Source organism: Manihot esculenta, chromosome 18 (assembly GCF_001659605.2).
Source record: "Manihot esculenta cultivar AM560-2 chromosome 18, M.esculenta_v8, whole genome shotgun sequence".
Classification (NCBI taxonomy): Eukaryota; Viridiplantae; Streptophyta; class Magnoliopsida; order Malpighiales; family Euphorbiaceae; genus Manihot; species Manihot esculenta.
The window spans coordinates 1,254,391-1,267,273 of NC_035178.2; the positions used below are offsets into that span (position 1 = coordinate 1,254,391).

Sequence of the window (12,883 nt, forward strand, 5' to 3'; positions counted from 1 at the left end):
ATTAGTCTATATAAAATGATAAAATAAAATATACAGTAATTATTAATAAAATTAAAATATCATCCTATACAAATGTATATGAAAAACAGAAGCATGGTTCTGTAATTGACATGTGCTACCTTTACCTTAGAGTTGCGACAAATCACTTATTGCTTTTGTTTATTGTTATTATTTAATATTTTATTTTTTTTATTAAATTATTCAAGTCATATTTGCATTAACACTAATTAGTATATTTAATTAATACTCCCTATATTTATGTATTTTCAAATATTAAATATAAAAAATGTATATATTAAAATTGTTATTAACTCTTATACTATTGTAGGAGGCTGTGCTAGTGTTTAAACCCTAATATTTGGCAGCGCGATACTATTAATTTTCAATGACGGATTTATTTTCCCTGTAATATAATTTTTATTATACCAAAAGAAATATCAAACTCTTCCGTTCCGGCTCACGACACATGCATAATAATGTCTCTGGTAGAACAGAATAGAATATACTCACATGGCAAGTTTAATAAAACTGTACCTGTTAATGGATTCGAATATATGCTGTCTTCGTTTTTTTTAAAGGTACCTAATGTTCTATGTGAATTTCTCTTGTTCCTGTGGATGAACTCCAAATTTACCAAATGATTATCTCTCAGCCTTTAAAAGCTTTCACCTTCCAAGTTCCTGTTAAGGTTGGCTTGGCATATGCTATATGATCCGTCGACACCCAATTGGTTTGATTGTGATTGTGATTGTGATTATGATTGTCTTCGTGAAATCTGGATGATAGATCCATGTATCGGAATGTGGTCCAACAATGGTGATGAGGATCTAGATGAAGACTTGATAAACCTTCTATTTATCAGATCAGAGTAACAGCAGAAGATAATGCAACAAGAACCCATCACCGCCAATTGTTAAAAAAATGGGTGCATGTGCATGAGAAGACACCTAAACATAAATAATGGCATTTCTATCAAATGGGTCAAAGCAATGCCATGTGAAGAAGCCGGATATGATCTAACCTAAAATATTCAGCCTCAGAAACATGTAACCGAAGATTAGGGTTTTAGATTTATCTTCAGATGGCAACAAACAACCGACGCATTAAAGAAAGCCAAATACAGGGCCAGGGGAGCAATTGGGTTTTGTGGGTTTTTCAAGTTTTTCACGGCTCTCTCTTGGGGAAGGCCATGTGGGGCTTATGCAATGGCAGAGGTAAGAGAACGTGGAAATAATTGAATTATGCAGAAGATAATTCAATATTTAAAAATAAATAAAAAAAGGAGAAAGTTTCCATGTTTCTCTTTCTTGCGGAGCCCACATGTGAGGTTCTTGAATTCAGTATCAGCTAGTTGATCCTTTATTTATAGAGCCACTCTGCACTTGGGAAATGCCAATAAATGTAAATACAGAGTCTCCTATCTCTAGATATTCACCCTCAATTGTCTTCCTATTTTCTCCCTATTCATCATTTTTGCCCCTGAGAAAATGGCGAAGCTGGTCCTTGCAATGCTAATCTTGCTACAACTTTTCTGTTTTTCAGCTATAAATGTTAATGCCTTTGCGGCTTCTGGGTGGACAAAAGCTCATGCTACTTTTTATGGAGGAAGTGATGCTTCAGGAACTATGGGTATGCAGCTATTCTACTTCTCTCTCTTCATTGTTTATCTTCAGGAATAATATTTCACTTGTTTTCATATTATTTTCTGGCTACAGGGGGAGCTTGTGGATATGGTAACCTGTATTCAACTGGCTATGGGACCAGCACTGCTGCTTTAAGTACTGCTTTATTCAATGATGGAGCTTCATGTGGACAGTGCTACAGAATCATGTGTGATTCTCAAGCTGATCCCAGGTGGTGTATTAAAGGCACATCTGTGACCATTACTGCAACCAATTTCTGCCCACCAAATTTTGCCCTTCCAAACAACAATGGAGGCTGGTGCAACCCTCCCCTCCAGCACTTCGACATGGCTCAGCCTGCTTGGGAAAAGATTGGCATCTACAGAGGTGGGATCATCCCTGTTATGTTCCAAAGGTACCAACTTTTTATTTTTTTCTCCTTGGGATAATTCCATGTATAGGTGAAGGCTTAGGCTTTTAAATTTTTGCAACCCAATTAGCTGGATGAATCTAAGGCTCTGGGAATCATCGGTACAGGGTTCCATGCGAGAAAAGCGGTGGAGTTAGATTCACAGTTAACGGAAGAGACTATTTCGAGCTTGTGTTGATAAGCAATGTGGCAGGAGGTGGTTCCGTCAAATCTGTATCAATTAAAGGTTCAAAAACAGGGTGGATGACAATGTCAAGAAACTGGGGAGCTAATTGGCAATCCAATGCTTATCTCAATGGGCAATCTCTATCTTTCAGAGTCACAACTACTGATGGGGAGACCAGATTACTCAACGACATCGTTCCAGCAAAATGGGCATTTGGCCAAACTTTCACTACCGCAGTACAATTCTGAAGTTAAATCATCATGGGTTTTGGAGTTGAGGGTTTGATTTGGCAGAGGCGTGCTTATGATTTATAGAGCAGCCCGCCACATTCTTTTGCTGTTTCTCATCAGAAGAGATGATAACCATCCCATGAACTCTAAACCCAGAAAGCACAGAACTTGACACACAGTAATTGCGAGAAACTTTCAGGATTTGCTGCAAAATAAGAAGTTGCAGCTGCTTAAGCATACATAATTTGTTACCATGAGCTTTGTAATTTTCCTTTTTCCTTTTTACATTTTACACTTTGTGCTTGTAAAATGAATAAATGTTATTGTTGTTTCACTTGAACCCATCTGTGTAGCTTTTTGGCTTTTTCCTTCATCGCTAGTACCTCATATGCCCTGCCTCTGTTGTTATATGCTTATGCTAGGAAAGAGCAGCTTTTGGCTGTTGATCATATCAGAGAGGTAAAAATTAATATAATGGTTTTTCCCAAGAACTCGAACTAAACTAGTTCCTGAATTAACGCAAACATTTTAACCTTGTAAGTTAAATAATGTTAAAATTTCAGAGAAATCTTGAGATATTGTCCTTTTTGTTGGGGAAAAGAAAAAAAAAAGAAAAAGAAAAAGACAAGTGTGCTTCGCACAGTTGCATTCAACTGTGAGTTCCCAGACATCGTCTTTTAAAACAAAAGTAGCTATGAGCTTCAGTGCCCGCCGAACAAGACAGGGCTTATTTTTTAGATGATTACATGTTACATGCAGTTGTGGGCAGCCCTCACGTTTCCTACCAAACCCCATTCTCACTTTTGTCTCTGCATCCATTTAGTTTTATTTCTTTTTTTAAAAAAAAATTAATTTAATTTAAATTACAACACTTACTTTTTATTTTTTGGTAAGTGGAAACTACAAAGCCCAAAACAACCGAAAAGCCCATGAGGCCCATATCATGAGCCTTAGCCCTCCAGTACATAAACAGCCAGAGCCGTCGGGTACAGGAAGACTAACCTATCCGAACTGAAACTGGAACCGGTGGCAGGCAAATCTATCCTCTTCTCTTTAACGCTTAAATTCAATGAGCAATCAAGCAATCCAGGAATCAAATATTATCGAAACCGCAGTACAAGATAATCTAACCCAGGAACCAGAATCAAAACCAGTTCAAGTTTTTTACCAAAATCAAGTTGCTGATGAAGAGTTGCATAAGCTCCTCTTACCTGACGTCCGCGATCTTCCTCTCGCTCCACCCTCTTCAATTGAGACCAACTTCGTCTCTTATGTTGCTCCAGGTTCTGTACTTGCTCTGTTTTCTTGCTTAGTCCTGAATTGCTCACTATGCATAAGCCTTAAGCAAATTGTTTTGATGTTTCCTTTTATGAATTTTGTTTCAGATTTTATAAAGCCAGGACACGACCAGTACGTTTATCGCCATGCCAATGGGTATAACTTCTAACCTTTTTTTTTCTTCGTTTGAAGTTGTGTTTGGTTTACTGTTGAATACAATGTTGGCTCTTTTTTGTGTTCGGAAGTTTGTGTGTGATCGGACTGGCTCCTACCCATGTGGCTTTTAAGGATGGAAGAGGAATCACGGCCGTTGATTTTAATGTTGGCAAGTCCGATCGGAGTGGCATGAAGGTCACCGGAAAGCGCAAAAAGGTGTCCCTTTCCTGTTGTTCTTTTAAAGCTTCCTATGTTTGAGTAAACCATAATGAAATATAATGCAATCAAAGTTGTTCACTTGCCTTGAATTAATCTTACCAAACGTAGCATTATAGTGTTAGCTGATAGGCTAGTTTTTCCAATTTGAAGTTGCATAATCCGAATACTGATTTGGGTTTAAAGGGCCTTGCTTGGGCTGCTAAGCTGTTATGGGAATTGGTTTATTATTCCCTTTGTGTAGAAACTAAATAACTTAGGTTGACACCTTTCTAAATAGCTTATTGGCAGTGATCATAATTCTTAACATTCCAATGGAGGCTATGGTTTTGCTACTTGTAAGCTGAGACATGATTCGGCTCTGTACATACATGGAAACCATCATCATCATCTTGGGCTTCTGGATGCATAATTTTGAAATGAGTATAAAATTTCTAGAGAACATACAGATTCCTCGTTGTAATAGTGCATCTAATTATAGCGTTTTATCTCTTTTATATGTTCATTTATCTGATGTTTTTGAACTGAGGGAGTATTTTTTGCAGAATGCACAACACTTTGAATCCAACACAGCTTTGTGTAAAGTTTGCACTCAGGATTCTTCCTACATTGTTAGGTACAACTGTTTCTCTGCCTCACCCCTTCTGCCTCTCCTCTACCCAGGTTTAAGTTGTTGAAGTTGAACTTGTGTTGATTTTTGACAGATGTTGTGTTAAAGGCTCACTGTTGGAAGTAAATGATAAGCTAATCAAACAGCCGGAATTGCTTAATTCTTCGGTAAGAATGGCCCTTTATGGACAACAAATATCCTTTTGGTGCAAAAAATTATACCATATATGGATGATTAAATTATTACTCAGTAATGATAGCGAGCTGAAGCATTAGATTTTCCTAGTTATTCTACTCAGGCCAGCGTGTTTTTCGGCTACTCATGCTATGGCAAACTTTTTCTTCTTGTATTTTTTGTATTCATTTAAGTGTTTAATAGTTATTAGCTGTTCATGAAACTACTCCTACAAATATTCTATTTTTCTTCAAGAGTTGAAATTTTGCAATTGCAAGCATATCAGGTAGTAGTTTCCTTTCTTTCTCCTTCTGGAGGTTGTTAATAGTTCATAGAATTAGATGAAGATTAAATCTGGATTCTGATACGCGGGATTAAAGCATCCTGATTCAGAGGTAATGACAGCGACTGTGACCACTGTCTGGTGCCAATAAGAGGAGCCTCCAGAACTCCATACATTTTTTTCTATAGATACATAATTTCAAGAGCATCTCAATTATGCAGAACAGGCTTGTCATCACAACCATGATATCAAATACGTTTATTTGGTTGATGATTAGATCAGCCATTGCCATTTGCTATATGAATTAGTTGTTTGGTGATTCAAATTCAGAGTCAGATGTGTTTTCTCTGCTAAATTGCAGGCAGATAGAGAAGGATACATTGCTATTATAATGCCAAAGCCAGCAGATTGGCTGAAGACCAAGGCTTCGTTACTGAGCCTTGAAGAATACAAGAAAATGAGAGAAAGTAGGTGACTATTGTGACACTTGGATCAATTTCTGGCCTTGGTGAAAAACCAGAAACATAGATGCATTCACAGGAGAATCTCTAACCCGTCATCAGCAATTAGAATGGCTTTTCTCTGAACCTCTGTTGGGGAAGGGTGGATTACAATGCTTTCCCATTTTTATGTTGTGTTAAATTAATTTTTATCAAATTTTACCATTAATAGAATAGGAACAATAATTTAAGTACTTAAATTATGTTTCTTTGGGTCTTCTAATTGGCTTGTCCAGATTGTACAGAGTTTTCAGATGGGTACTTGAATTTCTTATGTTAGAAAATTTTGGGCTTTTTGCTTTTCCAAGTGAAAGGAGAAAATTTTTTCCGCACTTTAAAGGTAGTTTACCGCACGTTTTAGATGCGGTAGAAAAAAATTAAATTAAAAAAAAACATAATTTAAATACATTAATGCATGAGTGCTGCAGATCTGCATTTAATTATTTTTAATTATAAATTTAATTTTTATTTAATTAATTATTATATTTTATTAATTTAATTTATTTAATTATATATTAAATTAATAAAATATAATTATAAAAATTATATTAATATTAATATTAATATTAATATTAATTAATTTAAATTATTTATAATATAATATAATATTATATTTATTAATCTATTTTATTAATTTATATAATTTAAGTAATTATATATTAAATTTATATAAATATAATTACAAAAATTATATTAATATTATCATAAATATTAATGGTTTTAATTTATTTACAATAAAATATTATATTTTTTATATTTATCATTTTATCTTATTATTTTTATTACAATTAATTTATAAATATTTAATATAAATATTTGTGAATTATAAAAAAATTAAATTTTATTTTATTTTATATTTTTTCTCATAATTTCTTTTATTCTCTTATATTCCTCGCAAAATACTTTAAATTTTTAATATTTTTGATGATCTGAGATCCAGAGAAATAAGATTTTTACAATGGGTTCTGTAAAATTTAGAAGTATTTCTCCTTTTATATGTTTTATTTTATTTGTTAGTGACGTGCCAACAAAACGAGTATCATTAGACCACCTATCCCTGCTACGCTGATACGAACGTACGAGAGAATCAGATATCTGCCCCATGCATAACGACATTTGATTCTCTCTGTGCGCGTATAGGCGGGTCTACGAGTCGGATGGATGAATCCTTCTTCGGGTTCCGGGCTGGGCCAGAGTATAGGAACAAAGTTGGGCCCAAATGGGATCGGCCCGAGGTGCAGTGAAGACCAGGTCGGCCTGGTGGAGAAAGCCAGATGAAGCTCGGTTGTGAGGCTGAGCAGACTGGACCCAGTTCGCGTGAGTGGCTTGAGAATTTTTAAGTAATGAGCTATTTTCATAGGTCTGGCTCTAAACTGGGGTGAGGTGAATACAAAGATCAACTTTTATATTCTTACAAATATTAATAAAAAGTGAAAATATAAATGATAACACCAGTCATATAGAACTATCTTCTCAAAAATAAAAAGACTTTTATCATCCTTAATATTATTTTTTTGATAAAATTTTTGATTTTATTATTTGTATATATATTAACTTATTTTTATTATATTTCACTGTTTCTAAATATTTAGTTATATTTTTTTATTTAATTTTTTATAATATCTATATTGATAAATATGATTAATAAAATAAATTTTATATATCCTTAACATTAATTAATATATTTGTAAAATAAATTATATTAATACATTTATATATATCTTTAGCATTAATTAAATTATATAAATTAATAAAATAAAGTGATAAATATAATATTATATTATAAATAATTTAAATTAATTAATATTAATATAATTTTTACAACTATATTTTATAAATTTAATATATAATTAATTAAATTAATAAAATATAATATAATAATTAATTAAAAAAATTAATTAATATTAACATTATCATAATTTGTATAATTATAATTTATAAATTTAATATATAATTAATTTAATTAATAAAATATAATAATTAATTAAATAAAAATTAAATTTATAATTGAAATTAATTGACACGGGCACTCATACGTTACCGCACATGAAAATGTGGTAATATATTTAAATTAATTTTTTTAAATTTATTATTTTTTACTAATTTTTTTTAATTTATTATTTTTTATCGTGTTTTAAAAGCGCAGTAGCCTCCACCGAAATGCGATAAAATCTTACCGAAATGCGATAGAATCTCCTTTTACTTTAATATAAAAATGCGATAGAATCTTATTTCACCTTAATTTGAGAAAAAATTGTTTTTGGACTAGGGGTTGAGAAAATTTTTTTTTTTATTTGAAAAAGTAAAAAATCTAAAAATTTTAAAAAAACAGATCTGATATTTTATGCGTTGATGGAATTTTGGATTCTATAATAAACTAGTTTTGGAAGACAAGAAGGTGCCTGTAATGTATATTTGTCTAATCTTGCTAAGAATTTTAAGTTTCACAACTTAATATTTTACATCAATTAATCATTTAATTTCCCTTTTTCCCTCTCATAGTAGTACTATTTTAAATATCCTTTTCTTTTTAAAGAATGACTCTCCCATTTAGAAAAAGAGAAAGTTATTTTTTTTAATTACACATTTTAATATTTGTATATATAAATTTATTAAAAAGATTTATTCTTAAATTAAAATTAAAATTAAAATTAAGTTTATTTTGTTGAAAATTATTTTTATAAAATATATAATTTTCAAATAAAAATTATTTTGGAATGGAGTCAAAATTTTTAGAATCGCAAGGAAAATTCACTAGGGCGGGTGGAAATACTACGCCGTTGACTGGATCTCATTTCTATTATTACTATTATTATTTTCTGTTCAAGTCCCTAGTCCAGAAATATCAGGTTGTACGCTCCCGCTTCTCATTTTCGCCTGGCTCTCTTTCAGTAATCGGTGCCAAATTCTCTGCGCTGATTAAGGTACGTTTTTAAAAGTTTAGGGTCTTCGACTTTTTTCTTTAATTTTCTGTTCTTCTAATCTTTTTTGCGTTTTTAGAATAAATGCTTTTGGTTTTTTAGGGCTTTTCCAATTTCGTTCACTAGTGCATGTTTAAAATTTTCTTTGTTGATGTGATGTTCGCTTCAATTACATGTTCTCTTCCCCTTTTTAATTTTCCTTCTGAAGAAGGTTTGCTAATTTCTAGGCTATTAGGTGTTCTGGTGCTGGGAAATTTTACCCGAGTAAAAGAAATAAGCATTTGGACGGGCGGTGTTTCTCTTTTCTAACTTTTCGTAGTTGTATGTTCTCCTTAAGTAGGCCAAATGGCTATCTTAGCATTTAGCATTTATTCTCACATCTTCTTCATTTGGGTCCTCCATGTTAACACTTGTTGGCATCTTAATTGAATTTGAATTGCACGCAATAAGAACGAGGAGCGGTGCAAGTGATCAGCTTTCTGATTCTATTTCTTCTGATATTCTTTGATGAATTTCCATAATCAGCAATCTTATAGTTAAGAGTTACAATTGCTCGTCTCAATGCTCGCTATGTTTATTTAATTATTTGTGCCCTTCACATCACAGTGTTATTGCAGGCTTAAACTCTGCAACTCTGCTATTAAAGTCAAAAGAGATTTAAATAAAGAAGGGGGCCTTTGCTAATGCATTGATTGTTAATGTGTTATTTCCATGCGCAATGGGCCTATTATACGTGCTAATGAGCTTGCTTCATATTTTATGATTGATTTGGTTCAGACTTGTTTGAAAAATGGGGAAAAGGAAATCAAGGGCAAAGCCTCCACCTAAGAAGCGAATGGACAAGCTGGACACTGTTTTCAGTTGTCCTTTCTGCAATCATGGAACAAGTGTTGAATGTCGCATGTAAGTGTTGATTTATTATCTTTTTTACTCTGATAGTTGATAGTATTACCAAACTTCCTCTGTAGGAAACTTTGCAAAAGAATTTTGATTTTTTTTTCTCCTTTTGATGGAAGTCTTCTTTTGTTGTGGTTGTGTTCAACTTTTACATCCATAATAAACTCTAGATCTTTGAAAAGCATTTAGAGCGAAAAGATTCTGTAATGATCGAAGGAACCTTGGTAGAAATGTGCTACAGGTCTCAGGTTTGATATTCTCAAGTATTCGAACCTATGGTCCTGGTAGTTGAAACGGCTCTTTATTTTCGTTGAGAGTGTACAAGTGAAAATTGAATTAAGATATTAGCTAGACATAATTACTTTTGTCACCTAACATTTGCACATGGAAGGAATAGTTTTGCACATGGAAGGAATACTTTTGCACTCTTAAATAGGAAAGGAAATTGACATCATAGTGTATAACCTGACAATGTAAACCTTGATGGAACGAATTACAGTTCCATTTCTAGTTCCCTTGTTCTTTTGTTCTTCTGAAGGGCAAATAACCAGAAAAATTTAGGAATAAAATGGCAGAAGCTAAGTGGAGTCTTGGGGAAGAAACTGACAAGTATATAATTGTAGAAGCTGGGGAATCTTGAGAGAGGAACTGATTTGATGTGGAATGAAATGGTTTTGTTGCATGAGTAACTGCTAGAAGTTATGTGGATCTGATAGAAGAAACTAGATTGAAGTTAAGCTAGAATATAACAGAGTGTAAGTCCAGCTTTCCAAGGACTAAGTTTGGTAGGACTAAAAATAAAATTAAAATGCATGAGATATAAAATGTTGTAAATCTAGGAGTAAGGATGGAGATGTAGTGAAAATCAATGTAAATGTACTAGTGAGGAGTGGTAATTACATTAAGATAGGAATACAAAGCACAAGTGAGAGACTGAAAGTAGTGCACATTGAAATTGTAATTTTGGTGTAATTTCTAATGGAGAATATGAAATATGGTAGGGTGGAATAGAGGAAAAAGATCCATGTGGCCTGTTCTGTTATGTTATCCATCTAGATTTAGTTTTGTTGAGTTGAGTTGTAAATATTCTAAGTTTAACTTGTCTGCTGACCTGTGCCACATCTACTGCTCGCTGTTAGAACCAGTTAATTTGTTTGTTTTTACTTTGCTTCAGTGATATGAAGAACTTGATTGGTGAGGCAATATGTGGGATTTGCCAAGAGAGCTTCAGCACTACCATCACAGGTATGCCATATTCTGTATCTTCTGGACTCCATTTTGAGTATTAAAACACAAAAACACAAGACTCTTAGATCCTAAGGCCACCCCGAACTCTGCATATAAGGCTAGATCATTAATTTCCAAAGTTGCAAGGTCGGTTATCTCATTATGCATACCTAATTCCCTCATGGAATTTTGGTGGACTTTCTGTTACTATTAGCTGGATAATGCAACAAATTTTTGGAATTTCAGTTGTCAGCTAGTTTCTCATTGAGCTAAAAGAAACTATAGATTTGGCTTGGGTCATACAGTTATGGCACTTGGAACAAGTTCAATATACTTGCAGAAATTTAAATTGCTTGTACCTCCAGAGTCTCTATAAAATGGGAGGATATTTTAGTTGTAGGGCAGATAATTGTAAGCCTAATGGGTTTCTTACTCTGAACAGACATTAAATATTACAAACCATTGTAAATTTTATGCAGTTAGTTTCTATCTAACATACTTGCCGATGTTATTTCAGACATGTGGATATTTCTACTCACGTTGTTGTTTGGTTTAGTTTATTATTTATTTACCTATTGAAGATGATAATTTCTGTGTCTACCATTGGAAGCGTTCGAGAAGTGTGGTACCTTGAATATATGACTGCCTCTACTCTTTAGTCTTCCCTTCTTTTGCACTTTTATACATTTTATGTTTACATGTTGGAGTTCAACTAACCATTTTCTATGTTTGTTATTGCAGCTTTAACTGAACCCATAGACATGTAAGTTTAAATGCATAGTTTGGTTTGGCTAATATTTTCATCACAGCCACTCATTCAGCTGATGTGCTGCAGATATAGTGAATGGATTGATGAATGTGAAAGGGTGAACAGCCTTGAAGACGATGGTGCTTACAGAGCTGATTAGGCGGTTGTACTCGTATGTCTTCCTCTGCTGCGTAGTGGGAGAGAAAGCTTTATGAAGTCATTTCAGATAGAATGACAAATACCTTATTTTAGTTCTGAAGTCAGAACGTATGCTTTGTATGTATAGTAACTGCTGGTCCATGCCATATCCTAATTGTTGTAACATATGTTCGGTTTTAAGGAATGATGAACTTGTTGAAAACTGTATCTACCAATAAAACTCCATTAAGTGATGCTTCGCTTCTCTTCTGATAAAATAGAACATCTAGGGATTTTGAGTAACATCTAGATCCGCACTCTCCATCATCATTTTGCTTTTATCCTTCCTTCTTTTTCGTTTATCACAAAGAACGGAGATTGTGCTTTGAAACTGGACGAACGCTCAACGCATTCTGCGAAATGTTGCGATTGAGCTTGACCTCCAAAGCCATTAACGCTTCCAACTCTGTTGCCGTTAGTCTACTCCCGCAGACAGTTCTCGACCCCTTCCCCCCTTCTCTTCCTTTGAAAAATGATCGGGTGACAGAAGAAAGAGTTTCACGTTGAAAATTACGGGATATTCTTCTGGTTATAGTTGGCTTTTGAATCATTCATCAGCCAGCAAGATTAATTAACCAAATATGGCATTAACTTCGGCCGACAAAAATCACGATTCTGTTTGCAATCCAAGACTCTGTTAGGAAGCCTGAATTTGGAACGCTGAAATAAAGAGGAACCTCAAAATCCTAATTAAATGGCGGAATTAGCCATTATCCTCTAGAGAAAGGATCCAAACCAGTAAATAAGGTCCATTCTGCAACAATTAGAGCCCAATAATTGGACAAAAGGAGTGAGACTCGCTTTGATAACTGGGTGGATTTTGGGTAAAAGTTTTTTGTTATATTTTAAATTTAAAAAAATAATTTTATTATCTCAGTGTTTTATATATTTACAACACATTTAATTTGTTCTTTTAATTTTTTTCATATTTATTTACTAATATATTTAGAAGAAGTTTTTGTTTGAAATGTATCTCTACTAACAATGCTAAATTGATTTAAGCCAATAACTTACTGAATAGTTGCATTCTAAAAATAAAGCCCAATAAATTAGCACGCTTAGGCGATGATCATACCAGGATTACATATAAAGTTGCACATAACAACATCTAGATTACATATTTAAATTTAAATTTAAACCTATGCAAAATTAATTAAAATATTTAAGTAAAATAATTAAATGGATATCTTTTTATAAAATTAAGTTTGTAGTAATTATTTTACTTCT

General features: G+C 33.1%; 3 protein-coding genes across 3 annotated transcripts; all 3 read left to right on the plus strand.

Moving 5' to 3' along the window:
• Positions 1-1,388: 1,388 nt before the first annotated feature.
• LOC110606418 (expansin-A11) lies at positions 1,389-2,785 on the plus strand. Its single transcript, XM_021745216.2, has 3 exons — positions 1,389-1,629; positions 1,716-2,037; positions 2,160-2,785. Exons 1-3 carry the CDS (start codon positions 1,488-1,490, stop codon positions 2,464-2,466), a joined length of 771 nt encoding a protein of 256 aa, XP_021600908.2. The 5' UTR covers positions 1,389-1,487; the 3' UTR covers positions 2,467-2,785.
• Positions 2,786-3,430: 645 nt separating this feature from the next.
• LOC110605809 (protein Abitram) lies at positions 3,431-5,972 on the plus strand. Its single transcript, XM_021744447.2, has 6 exons — positions 3,431-3,731; positions 3,834-3,882; positions 3,972-4,098; positions 4,644-4,714; positions 4,803-4,875; positions 5,527-5,972. The coding sequence occupies exons 1-6, from the start codon at positions 3,518-3,520 to the stop codon at positions 5,638-5,640; spliced, it is 648 nt and encodes a 215-aa protein (XP_021600139.2). The 5' UTR covers positions 3,431-3,517; the 3' UTR covers positions 5,641-5,972.
• Positions 5,973-8,431: 2,459 nt separating this feature from the next.
• Positions 8,432-11,850, plus strand: LOC110607015 (transcription elongation factor 1 homolog). Its single transcript, XM_021746060.2, has 5 exons — positions 8,432-8,589; positions 9,364-9,489; positions 10,658-10,728; positions 11,452-11,473; positions 11,546-11,850. Exons 2-5 carry the CDS (start codon positions 9,377-9,379, stop codon positions 11,616-11,618), a joined length of 279 nt encoding a protein of 92 aa, XP_021601752.1. The 5' UTR covers positions 8,432-8,589; positions 9,364-9,376; the 3' UTR covers positions 11,619-11,850.
• The last annotated feature ends 1,033 nt before the right edge of the window (positions 11,851-12,883 follow it).

Excerpts from the sequence above, each read along its gene's own strand:
- LOC110606418 (XM_021745216.2), top strand. The coding sequence starts at position 1,488 with ATGGCGAAGCTGGTCCTTGCAATGCTAATCTTGCTACAACTTTTCTGT. Across the intron at positions 1,630-1,715 it reads TGATGCTTCAGGAACTATGG|GGGGAGCTTGTGGATATGGT; the intron begins GTATGCAGCTAT and ends TTCTGGCTACAG. Across the intron at positions 2,038-2,159 it reads ATCCCTGTTATGTTCCAAAG|GGTTCCATGCGAGAAAAGCG; the intron begins GTACCAACTTTT and ends TCATCGGTACAG.
- LOC110607015 (XM_021746060.2), top strand. The coding sequence starts at position 9,377 with ATGGGGAAAAGGAAATCAAGGGCAAAGCCTCCACCTAAGAAGCGAATG. Across the intron at positions 9,490-10,657 it reads ACAAGTGTTGAATGTCGCAT|TGATATGAAGAACTTGATTG; the intron begins GTAAGTGTTGAT and ends ACTTTGCTTCAG. Across the intron at positions 11,474-11,545 it reads TTAACTGAACCCATAGACAT|ATATAGTGAATGGATTGATG; the intron begins GTAAGTTTAAAT and ends GATGTGCTGCAG.
- LOC110605809 (XM_021744447.2), top strand. The coding sequence starts at position 3,518 with ATGAGCAATCAAGCAATCCAGGAATCAAATATTATCGAAACCGCAGTA. Across the intron at positions 3,732-3,833 it reads CGTCTCTTATGTTGCTCCAG|ATTTTATAAAGCCAGGACAC; the intron begins GTTCTGTACTTG and ends ATTTTGTTTCAG. Across the intron at positions 3,883-3,971 it reads GTTTATCGCCATGCCAATGG|TTTGTGTGTGATCGGACTGG; the intron begins GTATAACTTCTA and ends TGTGTTCGGAAG.